Genomic DNA, 26,164 nt, shown 5'->3' with positions numbered 1-26,164 from the left:
TAGTTAGCAGAGCATCAATGATCTCCCATGGAGCATCACTGTAATTCAATCTCTCAGGTCAGGAGGCGCAGAGGTCATGACCCTGTCAGGAATGGATGCTAGGAAATTATGTTTGTGTCAGCAGAGGTGAGAGAGGCTATCAGAGATGATGACTGACAGACTTATTCAGGAAACCTACAAACACAAACAGGAAGCAAGCAGCCTTGTTTATATTCACAGTAATGCATTTTTACTAGAGGACAATTACAGATGACCGTCCAACAAACGTAACCTAAGTATTACAGTATACTCTCTAATGCTTTGACAGTGTTTGAATTTCTGATAAATGTATTTCTTAGAATTTCTTAATTGAAAGGATGAAAAACATGGCTATACAAATAATATAGTGTAAGAGAATGACCAAAATTCTGAGTCGGATTCTGGTGTAAATAGTTTAGGTGTAAAGAGTCTGCAATTATGTAGGCTTGAGGAAATCGGTTCATGTTAGTTTTATAGAGACCTGCTTTTGACACAATCTGCTCTCAATTAGTCAGCATCCATCGGGTTTAATAGAAGATTCGAAAAGTCTCCCCTCTTAACATCTACCGCAACATCAGTTTTATTTTTTCATGTTAACTATCACATTGCCATTGCATCTTTTGTTCGATGGTGTCTTTTTTCTTTTAGTGATGACAGAAACAGGTTATGTCATGACTGGTTATGGACACAAGTTACATGCTAAACTTGGTCTCCAGCTAACACTGATGAGGATCTTTTGTTGTATTTTCGCTTGGTGTATAGGCTCATATTATTTGTTTATTTATTAATTTACAGAGTAAACTTTTCTAAGCAGATTTGACATGTTCAAATGCAATCACAACACTAACTGCCCTCTTAGGTTTGTCTTCTCAGTTGCCCTTTTCCATGTGTTTATCTTGTTTAACTCGTCCTCAATGTGGGTCAGACATGGAGTGTTTCTTGTCTCTCCAGGTGTATTGAAGGTGGTTGAGTTTAGATGTTCGGAGTCGGACCCCTGATGTTCAGACGGTGGAATGTCTAACACAGTTCTAAATGTTTCCTTGTGGCAGATTCTCTGCACAATCTCTCTCCCTCTTTTTAAGTTTTTACATTGATTTTAACAACTTTTACATTTTGTGTCAGGCCAAAGTAAAATGGGTTTTCATATAACTAGAAAAAACAAGCTTGAACAAAATACGAGTTTTAGTTTGGAGCAAGTGTTTTTTTAATATGTGAAAATCTAGAATTGTAATTGGTTTTCAGTATTATAACGCCATGGAAATCTTGTCTTTTGAAAGAAGTTGGTGCTTTAAAGATGTTCTGTGTGAGGTCATTGATGAAAAAGAAACATTAACATTGCCAGATTAAAGATCGGGTAACACACTTAGTTTCTGCCAGTCTCATATTAATGTTGAGTACCTATACATAAGTATTGCATACGTCGTATCTTCAAGATTCAGCTGACGATTGTTTCCAGAAAAAGACAAGCTGCTGGAGGCAGGCAGGTGGGACGGAACTACAGCACTAGCACACTATACATCACCGCATTAATCTTTTTTACATTATGCACGTACATGACGATTGCCAACAAAACACAGACATATGACTTAGTTTGACTTACCGCGTGCAGTTCATGACCGGCATCTTTGAGCACTGGGACTGTGCCATCTATCAGTTTCAAATAATCTCCAAATCCAGCATTATATCCACCGTTTATATTACATCCATCACTGAAATGACGTAAACAAACAAAGACACAACTTCTCTCACTATTGGAGGAGTAACGAGCTGCAGCTGCAGGCCCACAGTGCAGCCAGTCTTGACGCAGCGCAGCCAATCTTGATAAGCGGGTCTTCCTATCGTTTGTTGGTTGGCGCTTCCTATCGCTTGTTGGTTTCTTTCGCCTTGCCGTGGGCGTTCTTTTCAGGGAGAATTGCCCAATAAAAGGAGTAGAATACCTGTTGGAGTGCTGGGCTAGTGTGTCAAGCACAGAAATACTACAGTGGTGAGGTTGCGAATTTCAACCAACGACTAACTCCACCCCTCCCTTTCAAAGCACTACGGGTGATGACACATGACAAAAAAGTCATCACATTTTCACTTCTTTGCCTAAAGAGATAACGCATTAATTAAAAACGCTCTGAAGCAGTATTCCGTTTATGGCTAATATAGAAAAGGGCTGCACGATATATCGAAAATAAACCACACACAGTTTGGCAGTTGTCTGTGATTTTTTTGCGCAGCTTGTCATTGAAGTACGGTTAAATGCCGCTGCATCTGAAACCTTGAGGGCGCTCTCCCACACAAACTCCATATAAATGCCGCATTTCCTACCAATCACAGAGCCGTGCTTCATGGCCAAACAGCACATGAAACATAATCGCATACTTTGGAAGATCACAATCGCTCAAGATAAGTCGATTTACACAATTTTTTGTGTTAATTGCGATTTATTCTGAAGCCCTGCTGTAGAAAAACATGGCAAATTCTATATAAGGAGACCCACAGTGTATGTAGACAGAAATAGCGTATTCTAAGGTAATAAAAACATAATGTTTTATTGTGAAATGTCGTTATACACCTCTGAGGACATAGTTTTGTATATTATATATATTATAATGCACCCTGGAAACAGACCCTTCACAATAAATTACACATTGGACCTTAAAAATATTATTTTCAAAAGCACCTGCAGGGTCAATTCAACATTTTTTTTACTGAATTCTATAAAAAATGTATACGTTATATTTTCATAAGACCTGTTTGGTATCTGCTGCTTTACAATTTATTATTTTATACACTTTTCTATTGACCTTGTCAACGTTCCTGCATAACGCTCTAAAAAATGCACTTTTACTCATTTCCGTGACTCAGTGAGGTTTGCAGGTCATGATGCACATACTGCATTTTAAAAGCTAAAAGTATAAAACTGTCATGTTACGACAGCCGGTTATAACGAAGCGATCCAGGAGCGAATCCATGTTAATGTATCAACTGACAAAGTTCAGTTGTTGCGATCTCACACACTTATCCCGCTGCTCTTAGAGAGTGAGAGTCTCTTTTTATGACAGACAAAGCCTGTCCCACTCCCTCTCTTAGCTAATCTGTTTATAACACACTTTAGGAAGGCTCTTTTCCTGTTTCCAAGCTCCTCATGACACATCCGCTGGAGCAGACATGTTGCAGACAGCTTTGATGACAGTAGAGGCCGGTTTGAGCATCAAAATTGCTCCTTTTTGTTTCGCATTACACGCACAGCTTGTCCTCGGTTACGTGATCAGACTGCAGCGGGCCGAACGCGGACGCTGTTGACATGCATCGGGATGGTAAGGGCTGCAGGCGGAGTGTTCCTGTGGTTGACCTACTTGTAAAGTCTTCCTGGATTAAAGCTGGAGTAAACGACATAAGAGCAGTATTTGAGTGATTTATTTGCACAAGCTGGTGCTGGTTACTCAATTGCATTGCAGTTTGCAGTGTTAGATTACTGTAGGTTGGAATGTATGCACCGGGTGCCGCGGCACATCTGTGAGGAGGTCCTGCCGAGTCGTAATGTCTTCCCACTGTGAGAGGAGAACAAGATAAACACAATCCTACACTTTCACACAAATGTGTCGTGGAAAATAAACCTAACTAAGTTTGTAGAATTTCTGAGGATAATGTGAGTTTTAGCATAATCTAGATTTGTGTTTTATTCTGCGCTGTTAGGGACCATTTAAAGGGACAGGCTACCCAAAAAATATTTTTCACCGTCATGTCATTACTAACCTTATGACTTTCTTTCTTCTGCAAAACACAAAAGATATTTTAAAGGACAACATTGAACCCTATTGTCTTCCATTGCAACACAAGATCACCAAGACATTTTTCAAAATTGGCGTTCCACAGAAGGAAGAATTATATACAGGTTTTGAACGACATCTGGTTGAACTATCATCTGATTTATTATCAACAATTTTATCTTGTGCTGAACTCTCTTTAACTGATTTGTTTCTGTGTCGTATCTTGCTTATCAGTAAGCGATTCCTGTTTCTTCTGACCGCCTGGCAGGATACACGAAAATCTTTTTTATCATTTCGTTCCCAAATGTCTCGTTGAAGGACCACAGCCCCTGACCTTCCTCTTGTTCTGTATCAGACTAAGCATCATGTCTTTCCTCAGATGGGTTGGCGTACTGCATGCACTCGAGCGGTTTATCATAATGAGCTGCAGATATGAGTAATTTCACATGGATCTGAGGCTGCCGAGCTGAAGAATGAAGGGCATTCACAGAGCATCGCTCGCAGGGATACGGTGCAGGCTCTTGAGAGCTTTATCACGGAGAATATTCCCACATGACCCGATCAGCATTTCACAGATATTTTGTAAGCGAAGGCAGGGAGGCATGTTGTTTTGATTTTGATATTACCATATTAAAGAATATCTCAGATGTAGCTTTCTTTTGTTATTTAGCTGTTGTTTCTGTGGAGTCTGGGCTCTGTTATACAACTTTAGAGAAGACCGTTATTGATAAATATAATTCACCTCATTTTGACCTGATTTGAATGGTTAAATCATCTTAATCTGCACACGTCCACATTTCAGCTGCTCAACCACCTATATGACCACATTGTTATCATTTCGGTAAGCTCGGAAAGCTGTTCCTGGTTAGCCCAAGCTCACACCCCTTACGGAGTTAAATCACGGGGTTAGAGGGCTTCTTCCGTGCTTGGTTTCTTCTTATGTATCGCTAGTGATACTCAGGCCCAGTGGATTTGGGTGACGAGTGGTCTGTTAGTCAATGAACGTCTGTTAGCAAGAGAGACGTTTACCAAAAATCCTGTGCGCTCAGAAGATCCGTCACTGAGAAGGTCATCCAGGGGTGTTCTTGTGAGAATTGTGGCGGTGAAGTTGGAAACTTAATGGTCAGAGCTGGAAATGTACTGTTTTGAAATGCCATTAATATGGTTTGTTTTAAACAAACATTATATTTTATTATTATATTGTCTACACTTACTGTTCAACCGTAGTTTAACACCAGTCAAGTGGAGTCTGGAGTGTGTTCTGCTTATCGTGTTACATCACCATTTGATCTATGGGAAGGCTACTCTGTTGTCTTGGGTTATTCTGTTGACACGGTTTCTCTTTTTAGGGATCATTTTAATCTGCTCACAAATGAGGGCACAACTACTGAACTTTGCCCGATATTTCTTGAAAATAATAAAGTGTACTTAGTTATTCGGCCTCTTACTCCTCAGGAGGGGGTTTCTTTGTCAGGTTCATTTGTAATTTATATTACAAGCAATTTGTCTTACACATTAACAAGGCCTCAATGTTTCTTATTGCTTCCTGAATGTATTAGGTTGAGAGATATGGTTGTATGGCAAATGTTCTTGTGCTTTGTACTGTCAACAAACATGCTTGCCTTCAGCTCGCACACTAGCTGTTACTGATCAGTGTTTGTACTCGACGAAACAAAACGTGTTTCGCTTTTGTTCTGGATGTTTTTTGCGTATGTTGTTATGGTCTCAGAACTCTTAAGGAACCATTACTCTGCCTAAGTGTCTTGTTGAGAATCGACTTCAGTACATGTTGTGATTGTCAGAATATCTGTTGTTAAATTCCAGATGTTGTTCAGCAGAGTTGAATACTAAATATGTTTTTGTTATTTAAATATGATCTGCCCCATTCCAGTTTTTACTCTTGTCTTAGAACTTAAAGGTCCAGTGTATAAAATTCAGCGGCATCTAGTGGTGAGGTTGCGAATTGCAACCAACGGCTCACTCCACCCCTGCCTTTCGAAGCACTACGGCGGCTGACACAGAACTAAGATGTTGTGACGGTTTTGTTTCTTTGCCGAAGGAGATAATGTGTTTACGAAACACATTCTGTAGAGCAGTTTGTCCATTTAGGGCTTCTGTAGAAACAACATGGCGATTTCATGTAAGGGGACCCGCGGTGTATGTAGATAAAAATTGTAAATTCTAAGATAATAAAAACATAATGCTTTATTATGTGAGGTCTTTATGCAGCTCTGAACACATAGTAATGTGTGTTATATTGCGTTTCTGTCAAAAGATCATCCAAACACATTACACACAAGCACCCTAAAATCTTTGCGTTTCTGCAAGAATCTTATCTTGGTTACGTTTTTAGAAATGCACTTTTCCATTTTGAATATCTGAATTTTAGGTACCAAACACCCAAAAAATTCCCTTTTGCTTGTGCTAGGCAAATACGCGATTCAAATGAAAATAATGTTTCTTTTCCTGCTTTGGAAGAACAGATCGAATATCCGTTGTACCGAGTGCTGTGATCCGCTGAACGGTTTGTGTGTTTGTTCTTTTTGTATGGATCTTTATACAGCTGCCATACCTACAGCAGACGTTTGTATACCAAACAGGTAGACAAATCATTTGACAGTACATGCACATATATGAACACAAACATACAGCTACCACACAGGTTGTATATTTTAGGATGTGCAATTATGCAGCTAAAAATAAACCAACTGGTAAGATTGATAGCACTATCTGAAATGATAGGATTATATTCACATTAGTGAGTGTGTGCTTTCTGCTTATAAAAAGATGGAGGGAGGCAAGTATGAATACAGAATGTTTCAGTAAGACTCCATCTGGAGTCCAGAATGACTTTCCTTTTATTGGGGCCTCTTCACAGCAGCACTGTTGCAAAAATATGTTGATGCCACAGCTATCTCGAGTCAGAGTTAAGCCTGTTATGTGGTATTTTTTTTATTTAAAAGATTGCACTGAATCCCCCCAGTCTAATGTCATAAATGCATTGACCGGTCCTCTTTTGACATGTATACCTCATGTTACCATCCATCTAAACTCCTCAGTTGAAAGGGTCGAGACCAACAACCCCATTATAGGTGCAAACCCAATCCCCATCTGGGACCATTGAGGAATGAAATCAGTTATGTGAACTCAGAAGAAAACATACTTCACAATTACAGTCAGCATTCTCACTCATGTGTGGACACAATGGATGGCGTTGTTCAAAAAGATAAAAATGCCTCTAAAACTTCATTATATGGCCTCCTTCATGTTTCGCTGGATGTCGCAGACCCAAATAAATCAGACGGAGGAGATTGCGCGTGTCTTTTTATGGTGCTTTCAGTATTTGTTGTTGAATTATAAAGCCTGTCATTTCTTAGCGGGGTGCCTGAATAAGACAGGAAGATCAGATGGCTTTCTTGGATTCTGTGGAGATTCATCCCAGATCTAGTTTGCATATGGTCAGACATATTTTCCAGTGCTGGGGATGTGTTTGTGCATGTGAGAAAGAGAGAAAACAGAGATAGAAGTTATTCCAGAGAAAACATTGTTGTGGTGCCGAGCAAATTTCCTGTGTGTATCCACTTGACGGAGAGCATCTCGCTATTAATGTCATCGTTTTCTCAATGAGACATGATTTTGCTTAATGTGTTTGGCAGCATGTGGGATTTCTTTACCCTTTAGTTGAACACGTCAAAGTGTCTTTCTGTGGTATTACATCATGGTATTTCACCAAACTGAATTCAAATAAGTACAAATCTTGCCATTTTGGTTAATCAATGGTGTTCAGGGTAAATGATGTATATCATCACCAGTTAAATTACAGTAAACAGTGTTCAGTGCTAAAATTTAAGAGAGTTATAGAGTTGGTGGCACCAGCACTTAATTTGGTAGCACCATAGTCGTGGGGTGAGACAAAAAAAAGAAAACTTAAAAATATAAATATCGGAACTTTGACGGAATTGTGTTTATATGTCCGTTTCAGAGTAAGAAGACGTGAAAGGGGAGTTCAGTTTATTATTTTGCACTCTGACTCTCTCGCACACATCAAACAATGGGCAAGAACTGAAGGATTTTAGTGGTTTATCTTAATAACATCTAAATTTTTGCCTTTTATCCATAACGACTCACAGATAAATATTTAACGTTATGTCTATAATTTTAATGCATTGGAGTATTTGTTGGAGAGCGTTATACAATAGAATAGTGCTTAAAGTTAAAACGTCCTGTTGCAAATGTTGTTTCCTGCATTAGCTTCACGCTGCATGCAATACATTTCCTTATCGTTACTGTTTTTTACGGTTGAAATGCTTGCATTCTTCAAACATTTATTTTAGTTGCAAGAGTGAACGCTTCAATCGTCTGATCTGTTGATCCTTCTGCGTCATCTTTTGCATTGAATGTGACCCTTACACCCACACATTACAGCCTTGGGGGGCGGGGCACTGATAGGTAAACAAAAGGCTGAAGAGGGCAAGCGAAAGCGACTGGTTGTGCCGCTTGTATAATGTAACGTTTCTGCGCATTCAATTAGAACATTTTTGACGTGGGATCTTATTCAAATGTGTGACAAACTTCTTTTGTACATTAATGTTTATAAAGGGAAATGTAAGGGTTACTTCAAAAGTAAAACCAAAACGACCAGTAGATTGCGGCAAATCAGTTAATCGTTCAACCAATCGTTCAAAACGACGATTTTTTCTAGAAAGAAGTAAGTGTTTTGCTGACTGACTCACTGAATCATTATCTTGCCCGAATCGTTCAAAACATGAGGTCATTTAGGAGAGAAACACAGCAAACAGCAGATGTAAGTGTTCAAATGATTGTTTATGCACATATGCAGCATTACTTATGGTAGTACTACTATCGTAGCACCGGAACACAATGCAAACATAATAGCAATAGTCCTGAACATTCCTGTAGAAATGTCTTTTTCAATCCAGATCATGTGTGGAGTTCACTCTCGAACATCATTTTCCAGAATTATTTTTAAGTATAGACCTGGAACCCCAGGAAAGATGCCAGCACTTCATGCCTTGTTTAACCTTTTAACTCACACAGATCAAATTTTTCGCTAATGCTATAATGATGAGCTTCAAATGTGAGCCGTGCTCATTGGGGCCAAAGGAAACATACTGCGGTACATGACCAAGCACAGGAGGAGAGAATTACAGCACTTCTATTCAAAGTGCCTGTCTTGCTGCTGACTAATCGACGGGTGCTCTTACTTAAGGTTTGCCATGACTCTCTGATGACTGAAGAACTCAAACAAAATGTTCTTCAAAGAGCAACTCGAAAAGATGAATCACTAACGGTGTCCTATTAAAAAGCCAGCAGTGAAAATTATGTGCAGAGGCTTTAGGCATGAGATGCTACTAAAGTACAAATGAAAATGAAAATACCTGTTGTTTGGCCAGATCATTTTTGGATGAAGAACATCATTATAGTCGTCTGGGAACTTTAAAGTGGAGATTAATGTGTTTTAGTGCTTTAGAGCTTCTGTACTGCATCCGTACATCTGGAGCGTTTACAGATGTGTTAAAGGAGTTGAACAGAAGGTGTTTATAGGTGCATTAACTAAGCATAACTCAATAGACTTGAGATGCTAATCACACCCCCAGATTTAACTGATGCTAATATGCCGTGCTGTCCATCAAAAACCATTTAAACTTTTTTTAAAACAAACATAACATTAAAAACTAAGTTTTAAATGATGCCTTAGTTTCATGGCAGCACGACTTGGAATAAACAATGAGTCAATGAAGTCACCTTGAAATTGAATTGACAACTCTAATTGTGATGGGATATTGTAGAGTTGAATATTGTAGTAATGGGATATTGTAGATGTAGAAGTAATGTATACGTGCACATAATTTTTTTATACCTGTTGCCTCATAATCTCATAATCACAAAATGACCTCTCCTCACTTCCTGTCACCAGTAATGGCGTGAATGCAGGGCTGTCTGAGACTCGTTGCTGCCCCAGAAAAGATCACGGTAATAAGTTATTTGCAATTGACAATGATCCAGTCAGTTCTCGATTTGATGAAAATAAAGTCTCGCACTGCAATTTTTACTAATTTTTGAAGCCGTTTCACAAATTTTTTTTACAATACAGAAAAGAAGACACTTATTTCCTTTCATGCTGATTTTAAGTCAAACGTTGCATGTGGAAAGCGAACATGTCTTATGTTAACAGCCTCTTTAAGGTGGCACAGGACAATGCATATTTATTTAAATACCACTTTAATAAAAAGTATAGAGAGAAAACTCTAGATAACATGAAACTCAAACTCACATGTCCACATGAGCACTGCAGTACACTAACTGTACCAACACAGCACATTTGATTAGATCTTTTTTGGCTTGTTTTATTATATGGATGCTGCACAAAATACTTTTCCTTTATATCATTTACTGCTGGATGTCATCTTTATTTAAAGATTTATAACACTGTCAGATATAAACCCTCTTTAGAGCGGCACAAGACTGTTTCATTTCTAATGGAAAGGGAAGAATTATTAGGCTGTCAGCTGGAATTATTCTCAATTACGAGAACGTAAAAGAGGTTTTTTTTCTTTTGAGGACTGTCTGACAAAACCTAAAACACATGTACACATCACAGCACAAATTTATGCATCCACATTTATATTCATTGAATGCATGAAATGCACAAAAGTATACTGTGATATTCTTCTAAATATACATCTACATGTTTCCACTTAAAACAGTCCACAAAAGAAAGGGGATTTATATTATATTTAGGCCTATTGTCTAGTGTTTTGGTGTTGTCTCGAACTCTACGGGGATGGGGGTGGCTGGGGTGTGCGGTAAAGCAGAAGACCACAAAACTGGATATTCAGTTTTCATTTTCCTCCGTGGGCCAGAAATCTGTCTACACCGGTTTATTCCCCACCATCTCCACTCTTCCAAACAATGACACCCTCCTGCTGAGATCTCCTCCGGGCAGCTTTCATATCTGAGTTAGCCGTGTCTGTTCAGCTGGGTGACAGAAATCTCCCAGACTCCGGGGCCGTCCAATGGGAGTGCTGTTTACACCCTGTGAAAACACCAGGTCGCCACATCTGGAGCCATGTGGAACCTCCCAACCTGGAGATCTCCCCCGCTCTGTCTGCTCACGCGTAGATGCGCACAGCTTCTATCGTCTCCAAAGGTCAGAAAGCAGACCGAACGGTCTAAAAGAAAGGGAGGCGTGTTGCCATCCTGTGTTCCTCTGCATCGAGCCGCAGGAGAGAAGCTTTCGGCTGGTGGCCAGCATAATGATCAGAGGGAATGTTTTCACAACTGGTGTGCGTTTTACCCCCTCTAGATCATTTCTCATATACAAAAGCATTATTTTCAGATTTACAAGTCACTTCTGCAAATACTGTCCCCTGCATTTCCTTTCCATGCTTATCCTGTTTTTTACAGCCATTTAACTTGGTTTTAGAGAGAATATAGCCCTAGCTACACAGACAAATCTGTAAAGGCTATGATATCATGTTTAGTGTCTGTATTGGTAAAAGCAGCAGAGAACTTTGGGAGATTTACTGGCCGGTTACTAAAAAAGAGGTTCTTATGATAGTAAGTAGGAGTCTGGGGTATGAGCATGCAGTTGCCACTAGTATCACAGACTGACTGTCTTTTATGTGTAGACGGCTGCCACGTGATGAATTGCCGACATTATTCTGTCATTATTTAGTTTACTCCTCATAAAAAAAATCTTACTTGCGTTCAGTGGTTGGTCAACATGGTGGCCAGGGGTGGAACCGGGCCCCACTAAAATCTAGCTGGCCACCCCAGGTTCCTCCTGCTGGACCCACCCCTGCTTGAACAAAATTAGATACTGTTAGCAAAATGCTGAGTACATGAGTACATGAGAATGAGCTTAAATAATAAAAAATACTACGTGTGCTGTTATTTGTTGAATCTTTTGTGGGTTTTAGGTATCATTTATGACCAAATACGTAAAAAACCCAGCTAAAGTCATTATTGTGATTCACTGTTAGGAAACCAACTTGCAGTGTTTTTGTGTGAGGTAATAAAATGTATTCTCAATAAAATAATTAACATAAATATATGCCAAAAAAGAAAATTGGGTACTCTTATTCTGAAAACTCAAATTATCTATAATGTATAGTGATAAACACCTATTTATGTATTTTAATTATGGCTGACTGTTTTGATATTCCTAATCTCATAGATTGTTTTATTTTTCGACTTGATTTAACAGACAAGGTTATATTTTAACTTGTGTTAATGCTTATATTTAATCCTTAAACTTTGATTGACTTTTTAAAGTTTCATGTAAACAAACTGTTCATCTGTCATCTGTTCATATTTTTATTTCACGGTGGGTTAACATTCATTTTTTCTCACAATAATAATCTCATAAGTGATGGCAAAGGCCAGAGGTAAATATTATCAGTTCAGGGATAAACTCAATAGATTTGCCTCCCATATGTTTTGAATGAGAACCAAGCTCTTATTTATCATAGGTGTGTTCTTCATGGTATGATGCATGAAGAATGAAACAAAAGTTTGTGTTCTCCTCTACCAAAGAACTGTCATTCGTAATACATTAAAAGCGGTCATTGTGTTCTCCACCATCCAAATCTCATTTCACTTGACAGCTTGTTTTGACTTCAATCACTGAGTCCAAAAAATCTGAATGTTCAGATCACTTTTTTGGTCTGCATGCAAATGACTTTGACCCGAACTTTGCTAATGAATTTATGAAATATGATTTATTGCATGATGATGAATCCTTTGATGTTTCTTCATTTGATCTACGAATGTAAACTTTCCAGTACAAAGAGAAGGTAACCTGTACTGAAACGTGACCGTGACAAACATTCTGATTGGCTCGTTCCCTGATTGTGAACTCAACAGCCGCAGTTAGCATTCATCCAGACAAGTGATATAGCCAAACAGGTCTCATAACCTGCACATGTCTTTAAAGCCCAAGAAATATGCTTTTGATTCATAAGATCTCAAAGCATAACAATGCTGTGTTTTAATAGAGGAATATTTCATATCGTTTTTCGAAGGAGCCAGGTTATGATTTCCTCAGAAGTGTAATTATTCCCTCCATTGGATTAAATCTAAATAAACACAATCAATTTAGTATGCATTGCATGTTCAGAGGGATAACATTATACCTCAATCTTAGCTGATCTTTCGAAAGCCGCCCGTGAATGTAAGCATGCTTGATTGACTCGTATCCAAATACATTAGTTCAGCTGTTGATCACGGGCTTGTTTTTCTTATGCCGTAGCTCACTTAATCTGTGCTGTGTTTGACTTTCAGAATGATGTCTTCACCCCAGCATTGCTTTATGATCTCTAAATTAAGATCATTAACTGTAAACTCAGAGGCGCTCAAACCTTCCCGCTGATCCTCTGCAGGAGTCCTTTGATGTCAAACACTACGGTGTGAAAATCACGTCCAATGTCATAATGGTTTATTTGAATAAAAACCGAGGTCCAAATTGGGTATTGTGGCTAAACGTGATGTATTCTGTAATACAGCATGTTGGCAACCTGTAGTCGATACACTTCGTGCCAAGAATACAGTTGCACTTCAGTTGAGGGATTGATATGTGCATTGCTACATACTCTGGCCATTCGGTTGAATTATAAGTAAAACCATATATTTGAAAAAAAATGATGCAGATAGTTACATTTGTTTTGTGGAAAAATATCCTGACTTTTAATCGAGCATAATGTTTTGTAGATGTGTTATACAGAATGAAGGTCGTGTGTTCCAGTCTGTCATAACAATTTGCTTGCAAAGCGTGACTCAATAGATCAGGTTGTGAGGCCGCACGCCGCTTACCTCTCATGGCCATACGCTTATGATTATGATAAGATTTTAAGCCCGGGCTTCTTCCAACCACGTCAGTTGTTTAAAAGAATGAGCAGAAAACACACTGTGCCATTATTCAAAGCCAGTCAAGAGAGAGAGCAGACGTCGTTTTTTAGTAGCAGTCAGTTTATCTGAGTTTATCCAAGACTGCAAATTTTGAGACAGCTGTTTCCACGATTCGCTGCTTCAAAAGAAATGAAGTGTTTTGTTCAGTGGGCAGATTAATGAAGTCATGCTTTTACCATATTTTACTACATCTGATCAGCTTATTATGAATGAAATCAAAATCAAGACCATGGCTGTTTTTTACACAGCTTTTCCTCTATAGGATCATGCAAAAGTAAAAGCTCTTGATGTCCATTTATCCAACTGTAAAAATAACATCTTAGCAAAGACTTGAATTAGTGTATTTTATCTGTTATGGCCATTGTGAACTACTTATATTGTGTGGCTTTTTAAAGGCCAATTGTATGAAATTTAGCGGCATCTAGTGGTGAGGTTGCGAATTGCAACCAATGGCTTACTCCACCCCTCCCTTTTGAAGCACTACGGTGGCTGACACAGGACAAAAATGTTGTCACGTTTTTGCTTCTTTGCTGAAGGAGATGATATATTTACGAAACGCGTTCTGTAGAGCAGTTTTACTGTTTAGGGCTACTGTACAAACAACAAGGCGAATAAAATGCCAAGGGGACCCGCATTGTAAGTAGGTCAATCTAAGATACAACATAACGGTTCATTATGTAAGGTCTTTATACACCTCCAAAAAATAAATGCAGCAGATTTAAAGGCATAGTTCATCCCAAAATAAGAAAATTAACTATATTGACTTCCATGGTATGGACACAAAAACATTTCTCAAAATATCTGATTTTGTTTTCCACAGAAGAAAGAGTCACATACAAGTGTGAATGAAATAAGGGTAGTAATTCATGATGAAATTTGATTTGTATTTTTGGGCGGCCTTATATATGCACACACCTTAATGTGATCCATATTAGTTAGGCATGTTAGGTTAATATTTGGCATACCTGATATAAAGTCTTCTAAATTATATTTTTACTTTGTTGAAGACTTTATTTTTAGTAAACACCATACTATTTTCTGCATGCATTCATACATTTGCTAAACAGATTTTAAGTAATCGCAAACTGCAAGTCATAAATTGTTTAAACATTTGATGACTGAAAAAAAATTGGACTCGTATCACAACTGTTTCTTCGCTAATGCATCTAAGAAAATTGCTTCAATATTCCAGTATAAAAAACACATCTATAGCCAGAAAAGAACAAACGCACCCCGTTTTAGCAATTTAAACTATTGGTCAGTGTTGGCGACAGGCTCCGCAGCGGAGCCTTGATGTCTTAAGATGTCGTCTTCCATCTCAGTCTGGTCTGAATTTGATCCCGGGTGGGTGGGTAACGAGAGGGCAATTAACTGGCTTTTCCTCCTTATTTTCACACCCTTTCTGCCAAATGAGCCTGTTCTCTGGTGTTAAAAATTAACGTCTTAACATATAACACCTGGTCAAACGATGCCCATGGAAATGAAAATAAAAGACCCTGTTAATTACACCCTCCTAACACAACACTGATGGAGGGCCGGAGCCTTTATCCAGGCACCTGACAGTACTTCACAATCAAAGTGTTCAGGATTTAATTAACACCAAGGCTTTTTGAAAGCTAGGTGTAAATGTTATCAAGCACTTGCGCCTTTTCAAGTACACTCATGATGGTCCATAAGCGCTCGCAAAGGAAATGTCCTCCATGAACGTGCCGGATTTCATTAACTTGCTGCTTTTAAAATGACTGGTCGTCGGCCGGAGATGTGAATAACCAAAATGTTTTTGTAAGTATATGTGATCCATTACAAGCTTTGGAGATGAAATTGCCCACCGATCATGAATACGTGGACTATTCGCATGCATGATCTTAACTGGTTTGGTAGAAAATCTGCAGAATTATTCGGAAGGGATTGAAATATTATAAAATGAAATGGAGCTGAAAATACAACCCACTGTAGCGGAAAGCACAAACAAATGATTTAAAACATTCACTCAAGAGACGAGGCATGTGTGAATGACAGGCGTTCCAATTCTGTGGACACCTCACAAGATTTATGTGAAGTTCTGCAGGCGAAGATTCTGTGTGGGCCCGTTAATCGGTTTGTAATTTTTTGATGGGATGTTTAAAGTGCAACTTTGTCTGTTTGTTAAGCAGCACGTTACGTTTTGATGAATGCAGTATCTATGTTTTAATGTAAACTTGGGATAAGCATTATAATGGTTTGAAACAGATGAACAGGAAGTGAACTTTTCCCTCCAAGTGTTTTTTGGCTAGGGTCATTTCAGCAGTTAAAGATGCATAAGTTGGAAATTTCTGTCCCAGTTTTTCTTTGCGATAAATCTCTCACGACCAACACATGCCCTATGGAGAGGGGGCATGTTTATGCGAGACATTATATGGGTGTTGAAATTACCTAAGATCATACAGGGGAGTGTGCAAAATGTTTTCCATATGATACCCGTATATTGAAAAGCAAACATTATGGCTGTCGATCATTCACGTCCACACCGTTTTCTCACGGAATGTCATTTTTGTGTAACTAACAACAGATTAATGATTCAGGTTTTTGTCTCCAACACCGTTAGTTTATCTTCAAGCAACTAATAAATGTCAATGATCCTCACATGCCTCAAAAGGAACACGGTGCCCGCTGCGAAAAATTTGGGGATGGAAGAGCTTACTTTTTATATAAACAATTTTGCATTAGAGTAATTGAATTTAAGCGAAGGAACAATCTGTTCAGAATTGTCAAGGGACAGCATGTTTATTGCACCAAGTTGTTTGGCAATGCTGAAAAATGCCATACTTCACTTACCACTAACATTATCAATTTGATACACAACATGCCAGTGGAGAAAGTGAAATCATAAGATCCCAGAAGTGCCCTGCCCATGTGGATGAGACACAGAGCATCTTTAAAAAGGGCCGAACCTTAGACGGTCAAAGACACAACAGGAAAACAGACATATGACACATAGGTCACATGCATCATAAAGTTGTTTGACCACAGTTGTGATCTTGGAACAGCATGTGTTTGGGTTTCTAATGCTATTCTGGGTAAGAATCATAAAATATCACCGCAATAAGGAATTAAAGGAAATTGAGAGTGGAGTGAACCAGACTTTAAACCACTTTTGTCAATTGTTAATATTGAATCTTTCTTTTATCATTTATCATTTCAGCTGTCACTGAATTATTATATATGGCAGATTATTGCTGACCGAAATATTAGGAAGGCAGCAGCTTTAAAAAAAAAATGTTTTGATTTTAAATAGATTATAATCTAGTGCTTTCGCAGCTACTCCATCCTTAAAAATCCTGGAGGAATCTTCTGGGCACACCTGCTAAATTCAATCTCACTGACAGCAGTTATTGCTTTATGCTCTTTAGTCCATCATTCCATTTTGTGAGAACCTGACTCATGTGATGTCATTCTTGGTGCTGCAAGATTTTTTGGGGTTGGATTTCCTTGTGTCTGTCACAGTCGTCTTTCGCACCTCTCTTATCTGAGGGGTGGACACTTCTAGGGAAGCATCCACCCGTAATCAGCTCAGTCTGTGGAAGGATGTGCAGTTTTTCTCACGATGAGAAAGGGGTCAGGGATATCTGCACAACCAATGAAGGGCAGTTACAGACGGTGTCAAAAGCGACTTGTAAAAACTGTGATTATGTCGGACCTATTCATTTCAAATGATGAATTACCTCATTTCCTAACATCTGTCATATCGTATGCCATGCATGAACAGAGGCATGATGACTGCGGTTTGGCATTTCTTATGCAGCACATATTCACATTTTTTAGCTTTAATGTTTTACAAGTATTTTTTTGTATTATTTTCATAAAAAATTACAATGTTGGAAAGGCATCCACACACAATATGAAAATAATTCCTAGAAAGGCCTTTATAAGTCATGCAGTTTTTCAATCTATATTAAAGGTTTATTATTTAGTATTATTTAAAGGTAAAAACTGTATTTAAAGGCATGTTCACTCTCATGTTTTATTTTAAACAGAGCAGGTCAAATTATTATCTCCAAATCTCGAGGACTGCTGGATATTTACAGACAAAAATACTGAACGCATCTTTAAAGATTATTGTATTTATGTCAATGATCGACATTTCACTCTCTGTTCACAGGTCCTCCAGGAAAGCGAGGAAGAAAAGGCAACCCTGGTGAGTTTCCCGGCATGCTGGTCTTGCACAGCTGCCTATTATCTTCACTTACTGTACCACACACAGACATTTGTTGCAAGGAAGATTTATTTAAAAGAGACCAGTTCCCAATCCATAAAATTACAGCAAAATATATGTTGAGCAAATTCATCTGTGATCCTTTCTAATGCAGAGTCTGTCCTCCATAAGAATCACTATGATCGTGTTCTTGTCTGTTCAAGATCTTTCATTCTTCTTGTCAACTATGATTTGCAGTTATTTGCTGAACCATTGAGCAGATGGAAATGTCCATTCCTATCATGTGCTTTGGAAACGTCTTTTTCTCTTGTTGGCATGGTGACATTTCTATCACGTTCATCGGCGTGGGTCAAAGAGAAAAGCTCTCCTTGTCTTTCACTCACTTTCCCAGCATGCTGTTTGTCTTAGTGCTGATCTCTTCTGACCTTAGAAACCTGAGAGCGCTTCTAAGTATTAACACTACGCTAGCAGTCAAAAATGACTATAATTATGATACTGCCCATTGGAGAGCTGCCTGTCACTCATTCTGCAGAACCTGTAGATGTACTGTGCACATGAATCTCATCGTACTGTGTATTTTAAAGCTCAATTTCATATTTAGTAGCCAGTTTCTATATCGACCCAAAGTACACTACCCGCTGTGGTATATGCACTGAAAACAAGCCGCCAGACAATGCTAATGTTGTCGAATTAACTTATAGTCACTCTTAATGTGTATCTGCATACTTTATGTATAATGGCCCATTTGACTGAGGATGATAGTAGGCACACTATGTTCATTTTCAAGTATCATGCTAAAAAATTCTTCATCTCATGTTGTGTGAAGAGCAGATCTTATCTCAAAGCAAAAATGCTGTAGCTACATGACAATGGGAGCGTAGCTCCTGTACCCACACACTCTGAGACAGGAGAAGAATTGTGTCTTTGTACTGTGTTTGATGACTTTGGCTGTCAAAAATGATGGGATCGTGACAACCTCCTATACACACAGCCTGGTCTCCGTATAAAGCTCATCTCCTGCTGACGGGGCTCTGGGCGACCTAAACTGACACAGTGGGAATCTTCTCCTCTCTTTCCGTCTGTCGGTTCCTCTCTTCCTCCCACTCTTATCACTATTTGCGGGAGTTGTCACTTGTTTATTTGCCTCGTCCAGGGCAGATCTGAATCCTCCAAGCCCTGTTTGTGCCTCCAGAACCCCTGTATGTCACATTCCAGTTCTTCTTTGAAATCTCTGAAGCATCAGTGCAGAAGAACGTGCCAATGACTGTCGAATGCATTATGCTCCATGCTCTGATCAAGAAGCTGTGCATCACAGCTAATAACACCCCAGATGTCTTCTCGTGATGCTTTTGACACTCAAGGTTTACTGCAACGGCACGACCTCGACGTGAACCCATGCGTTTTTTTCCGTCGAGAGGATGATTCGGCTTTGCTGTTATAGACCGCACGATTTTGCAAGGCTGAAATGACTCGCTATTAAATCAGAATTGTTTGTGGTAAACTGCAGACCACTGAATTAATATGAACATCTTATTTCACAAGAATGCTTTTTTGGACAGCGCGATCGTTCCCACAGTGCTGGAATGCTTTGGATGTCATTTTAGCCTGAATGCATATCATTAAGGATTCTCCAAATTCACTGTTGTTGAAGTTCACTATGTCTGCAATTACTGAGTTATTTCTGAAGACTTATTTCTGCTTTTTTCAGAAAGACAAATTTAGGGGCTTCTAAGTTCAAATACACCTCATTGCGTGCACTTAATTTGAACAAACAAAAGTATGGAGTTTGTTATTATGGCGGATTTCGAATAGAAACAAGTGAGACAAGTTAGATGAAATCCTGTAAATTGGCAGAATTAATGAAATTTCTTTTGAGTTTACTCAAATTTGAGCATATTTGTGACATTGTTGAGACTATTCTGAGGGCAAGGAAGACTCGATTATTACTGCGTCTCTGGAGTCTGTGTTTGCTTTTCATGTCATATAACTGTGAAGTCAACGTGAAACAATTGAGATATAAAAACATTTTTTTCCTTTTGGCTCTGATGTGAGGTTTTCCACTTTAGTTTGTCATATTCAGGCTTTTGACATATCTGGAGTTACTTAAATAAAGGAAAAATAAAGGATCTCTGTTTAGATCTACGCCAGGGCCCTTTGATTAATAAATGCAATGAAACAAAACCAGATTTGAGCATGTGCAGATACTCAGTGTGCATGTGTGTAAAGCATGTGTGTAAATGTAAACAACCGTTCTCGTTCATTCAGAGCTTGAAACAGGCCATTTATCATGTATTTTTGTGACATTATATCCTGGTCAAAGTATTTCATATTGGAATAAATGATTGTTACTTACAGTAAATAACATGACTTTCACCAACAATTGTTTGTTTTTGTTTATGTTTCAGGAATTCCAGTAAGTACTTCTGTTATCGATGAAGCTTTAACTCAAAACTAATGTGAGTTGGTCTGAAGGTGGTCAGGCATAGCATGGCATTATCTGAGCCGGCATTACATTCACGATATTGACAACTAAATGAGGTGAGAGAAGACGGAAGACACATGTGGAATATATAAATCCTCCAGGAAGAATCTGAATCCATCACGCACTGTTTTTCGCTCTCTGGCATACAGCAACTGTATCTTAATAACCTGTTTTGAGCAGCCTCAAAATTGAACAGGTGATACAAATCATTGCATTATCCCTCGGATAGAGCGCAAATAAACACTAGTGGATGTCCTAATGTGTATATGTTTGTGTATGTATGTTTGTGCCTTTACACTTTGTCACACTAACAACACTACAACACAACAAACTTTATTGCTGTAGTGTGGTTGCATCATGTTCCTCATCGTGAGGAGAAAGCCACAGTATTAAAGGAAACGTGTGTATAAACATGCCTTTCCCCTTAACATGTCCCATTCATTTTACGACCAATTAGTCACATAAGTACTGTTTATGTATTGCAAATTCTATGTTCAAGTGGAGGCCATGTAAACATGCAGTATGGAGTACTGTCGTAATGTCCTGACTCCTATCCCACTAAAACAAATTTGGGATCTGTTTTTCACTGTTAAATCATAAACATATTATTTATTTTTTACATAAATGCGATCTAATGTTTTCTTTGCAAGGTTTTAAATTGTGACATGCTGGATTGTAACAATGTTTTTATCCTAACAGGGAAATAACGGGCGGGATGGCTACCCGGTAAGTGTGCCTTTTTATATTTTTGTAATTATTTGTATTAGTATTTTGTATATTTTTTTATTATTTATTTGATTATCATTCATTTTTATTACCCACTTATCTTCTGATGGACAAGTGAATGCATTGATTTTTTAGCTCATAGGATGCGTTGTGTGTCATAGTGCGCCACCTGCTGGACATTTTTAAAAATCCTTCAGAACAAGCCGGCTGTGTGGGAAATATTTTGTTTTTTGGGGATTTCCAAAGACTACTGTGTTGGACTTTTATACAGTAGTTCTATAAGCAAAGTCAATATTAACAAAATGATGATTAAAATAGTTTAAATTAAGACAAAACAGGATCGACTTTGTGTCAAACAACAACACACATATAGACAACCTGTTTCATATCATGCACACAGTGGAGTTTCTCAGTGCTGTTTTTTGTAAAATATCAACTTTTGCGAAGGGTTGTTTGTCCAGGACAAGACCAAACTTCTCACTTTTTACCAAATACTTTATTTAAAATTTGGATTAGTATGGTCAAATCAACAACATCAAAAACTCCATACACAGTACTGAAATCTTACAAAAGAGACAATTATTGATTTCCATCACCCAAAAGTTTTACTTTTAAAAGAGGTATCAATTTCATGACGCCTCCCTGACAGGTCCGCGCACTCCAGATGCGATCAGTTGCATGCGCTGGCAGACTATGTGCTGCATAAAGATCAACTTGGAAATAAGGTTCTGTGTGAAGCCTGTCCAAGCATAACAAGAGAGCAGATCCAAACCGAGCTGTGTGCAGGACTAGGCCACATGTGGCCCTTACTGGATTTCTAGCTGCACTCAGAAACCATCACAACACAAGTCATCCATTTCTTTCCTCCTCTCCCTTAACCAGACCGACACGTGCAGCCTGTGCACACTCTCTCGTCACCTGTCCAATTTGAAAGACTATTTGGCGTTCAAGTACATGCTAACAAACACCTTTTGAAGAATGTGTTGATCAGTAGAATGTAAACAAATATTCCTGTTTGTGTTGAACTTTATTTGATTTTTACAAGGTTGAGTTGTCTGTACAATGTCATTTGACTCAATATTGCATGTAGATCTACCACGTACACATTTGTTTTATTATTATGTATAACCTAATACTCGATATGTCATCAACCAGATTTTGTTATTTTACACATTTAATTTAATTTTCCCCACACCAGCGTTAAAAAAAAAAGCACAATTTATTTTATCATATTCACATATATACCATAATTTGCCGCCCAGGTTTCTTCTATATTAACAATATATCAAATGACACTAATGAAAAAAGCACTAAGCTAGTTGGCAGGTCTCCCAACCTGGTTTTAGCTTTTTTAAGCAGCCCGGTTTTAGCCATGGTCATGCTGGAACCCATCACCTAAAACTTGCTGGTCGTTCGGTTGAAAAACAGCCTGGTCAAGCTGGTTTTAGCTGGTGGTTTCCAAAACCTCTCTTAAACAGCTGCTTCACCAGTTCAACCATCTAAAACCAGGCTGGAGACCAGCGAAACCCAGCTTAGGCTGGTTATACCTGCTTTTTGTAGTATGGGCGAGAACAGAGCTTCAGCTTTTTAACAAACAAGATGCTCTCTGACTTCTATTTTGCCGCATGTGGACAGTTTCCTTTAAAAACAACATTCTTAAAAGTTTTTTTTAAAGATTCCCTCCAGATCAGATCAAGAACAATGATCAAAACCGATAAAGCAGTGGCTTGTTTTGTGGACCTCTAAATGCCAACAGCACCCCCTACTGTATAACAGGAAAACATTGACAGTTGTAAAAACTCATCAAGTCTTGTAACAAATTGTGAAAAAACTTGACAGATTTTGAGCCCAGTTGCCTGGTCTGTGTCAATAGCACTCCTTGTCTTATTTTAGATCAATAAGATCTAATAAGATCTCTAAATATTTAAGATCTCATTCAGCACCTTCAGTGCAGTGGACAGCGACCTCTCTGCCCTGTAGTCTGAATTTACTGTAGTCTGAGTTTAGTTTCACTCAAAATGAATGACTTCTGTAATGTAATATGAGGAAAAGCTTAACACTGATTCTGTCTTCTTCTTTCTGTGTCTCTCTCAGGGTCCGTTGGGTATGGATGGAAGGCCTGTAAGTACTGTCTTCTGTCATGTTTCATCATATGAGATGCTGTATAGAGAACATCCGTTTAGCTGTAGGAATCTTTGTTTATGCAGTATGTTAACATGCAGCTCTTTACCGTGGACAGAATAAACATTTGCATGGTTTAAAGCACACAAAGAGAACATACTTGCACTATTCACATCACAGGAAATTGATTTAACTCTCTTTGCAGGGACCACCAGGACCAAAAGGCAGTCAGGTAATAATTCTTTCACTATGTCATATTGAAAGTGACTGTATTGTTGTGTAGTGTTGTGTAGTGTTGCCATGCGCCCGTTACCCAGTGCGCAATACATTTCCGATGCCAAACAAATCCGAGGCCATAACAGGAACATCTGGTTCCTGTAGTCCCACCTCCTAAAGCACAGGTAAACTCCACCTCATCACTTCATCCATAATAGCGAGGGTGAGAACAGCAGCGATCCCATCACACCAGAGCCGATCTCATTCCTCCTACGCCAGGTCTCCTCTTCTTCTGGCCATGCACGCATGTGTTTACACAAAGGAGGCCGTGCAGGGCCTCGGAGTTCTGTCACGACGTGGGAGAAATGAAGTGACCGAAAGAGAAAGAGCCTCTTTAAAAGCCATTAGATCCAAGTCCAAGGGTAAACATCAGAACCATTATTTATTTCGAACTGCACGTCCAACAGCTTTCTGCGATTACGTCAAAGTTCAGAGTCACCGGTTTCATCACGTCTAGCAGGGTGTTCTCGTGCTGCAAGTGGAAGTGCACTTTAGTCAAGAGTGTTAACTGCGGAGACCATTGAAGGGTGAAGGAAGCACAAAGAGTGTTGTGTTTTAGGCCGGGTGCACATGAACAAAAGAAACTTTGCGTAACATGAGATGTAACATCTCACCCTAATGCAAATGTTCTCCATCTGTGTACCGTGTCGATTGTTATGTATAAAGTCAGTATTATCAAACGTGGCTTCTCCGTCTTGAGTGATTGATCTACTGTTGTCATTGGCTTAACAGATACATTCCAGCCCACGGTGTTCAGAATATACAGGCAGTCTGTGAAGATTGAGAAAAAATGAATTGTGACACCAACTCTGCTATTTTCCAATTGTCCACAGGCACCGAGTAAATTCTCGGTTTGATCCTAACTCAACATTAAGTGCTCTTGGAAACCGAGTCTCATGTTTGACATTCTTTGAATGATACCACTACACCACGCTGTGCATCTCTGTGATATGTACATTTATAAAACGCCACAAAATTACAGCGCTTGTGAAACAGCGGAGAACACTACACCAGAAAGCATGAGATGGAGTGATAATCAGAATGGGTTATGTTGGTTTTGAGGCCCCAAGGAAGGTTTGGTGAGCTTTTCTTGTGCGCCAAAATAAAACCAGGATAAAACGTTGGAATATCCTTTGTGGCCTCAAACCAACCATCTACTCATAATACAAGATAAATATGTAGTGGAAACATGACAGCTTTGCTGTTTTTATATATTTATAGTTTATGTATTTCTTAAATATTGTGTTTATCTAAAATAGCTTCAAGCGTTCCGATTCATTGAACCAACACAACATCTGCCAGTCATTTTTGAGAGGCGGGAGGTGTGACTTGATCAATGAAAAAGCCTTCATGGACGAGAAGCATTTTTAATCCGTCACTTTGAATCTCTCTCTTCTTTTGCCAGGGAATGCCGGGACCAAAAGGAGATAAGGTACATTTATTCTAATGCAGAACACATTCCATCATGATACATTTACAAATGACCCTGCCATTGAGGCAAAGGAATGATAGATTTGCTCTCCAATTGAAGCTTTCTGAGCTTGTGCGATACCCAGAGATATTTCACAAGTGTTCGACATTCAAGTCTGCTTAACCTTATAGCTATGCTCTGTTCTTTCCACAGGGTGACCAGGGAGACATGGGACCTATGGTGAGTGTCACAAACATCCATTTAGAGTCTAAATCTACAGCATTCAACATTACCATTCCAACCTCCCCTGCCTCCATCTATCATATGTTGAGGTTTTTCCTCATCCAAGAGGAAACACCATGAGCCTTGACAAATCAGGAATCTTTTAGTGAAGATCGTACCACACTTCTATCCGTATCTTTTCAAGCCATCATTTAAATAATTTGGCTTCCAACGCCTCTTTTCCATCATAGCTCATGATCATACGCCAGAATTAAAAACACGTGCTTGGCTGCCTTACTCGTTTAAATGATAAGAATATGTGTTGTAAGCAATGGACTGTTTTTGCATTGCACTATTATAGTCTGACCGTGGAAGGGCTGCAGAGTCATTTGGATTGGTGACAGGATCAGTCAAGAAAATGAAAACAAAATGAAAAACTTGCAAGGGTCACGTTCCTGTTTTGGTGTGGATATAAGAGCCAAATTAGAGGTTTTTAAACTTTAGCAAGGAAGTATTAGCCGATTTAATCCACTGGAAATCTCACGGGACTAGGGCCTCTTGACCTGGAAGTCGATTATAGCCGCGTTTCCTTCCAGATGGCAGGACTTGTAGTGCAGGTGGATAGTTGACCTTGTGCTTACTCTTGACTTTTCACCCCTTGCCCCAGACATAGAAAAAGCAGGTTGAGGTCAGACTCACAAAGTTATAGTGTCGTTAGAGGCAGACAACCATAACGTTATGCTAAACTGTAGTGTTTTTTTTTTGAAGACAGGTTCTGAACTAAGCGCTGATCCACTAAAACATTAAAATTATTGACGGGTGAAGAGAATACATTTATTATGTTGCTACATTGTGAAATGTATTAGGCATCAAGTGAACAGTCAGTTTTTTCATTTCACGTGTTGGAAGAAAACAGAGCAGGCATGCAAAATATCTAAGTGCCAGTTAGAAACCACCTTGCTATCCCCAAGAACACTCTAGCTATGCAATGCAACAATGGTTTTCAAACTGCATAATGATTCTTGTAT

The 26,164-nt window shown here is 38.8% G+C and overlaps 1 protein-coding gene across 1 annotated transcript in view; it reads left to right on the top strand.

Annotated features, from left to right (window-relative positions):
* Window positions 1–26,164, top strand: part of LOC130408541 (collagen alpha-1(XXIII) chain) — a 65,536-nt gene that overhangs the window by 24,079 nt on the left and 15,293 nt on the right. Inside the window, exons 3-9 of the mRNA XM_056732121.1 lie at window positions 17,845–17,880; window positions 20,304–20,311; window positions 21,080–21,106; window positions 23,201–23,227; window positions 23,433–23,459; window positions 24,909–24,935; window positions 25,128–25,154. Of these exons, the coding sequence (XP_056588099.1) occupies window positions 17,845–17,880; window positions 20,304–20,311; window positions 21,080–21,106; window positions 23,201–23,227; window positions 23,433–23,459; window positions 24,909–24,935; window positions 25,128–25,154 (179 nt within the window). The remainder of the gene's footprint in view (window positions 1–17,844; window positions 17,881–20,303; window positions 20,312–21,079; window positions 21,107–23,200; window positions 23,228–23,432; window positions 23,460–24,908; window positions 24,936–25,127; window positions 25,155–26,164) is intronic.

This window comes from Triplophysa dalaica, chromosome 19 (genome assembly GCF_015846415.1).
Source record: "Triplophysa dalaica isolate WHDGS20190420 chromosome 19, ASM1584641v1, whole genome shotgun sequence".
Lineage (NCBI taxonomy): Eukaryota > Metazoa > Chordata > Actinopteri > Cypriniformes > Nemacheilidae > Triplophysa > Triplophysa dalaica.
This window is presented reverse-complemented; position numbering and strand designations above follow the sequence as displayed.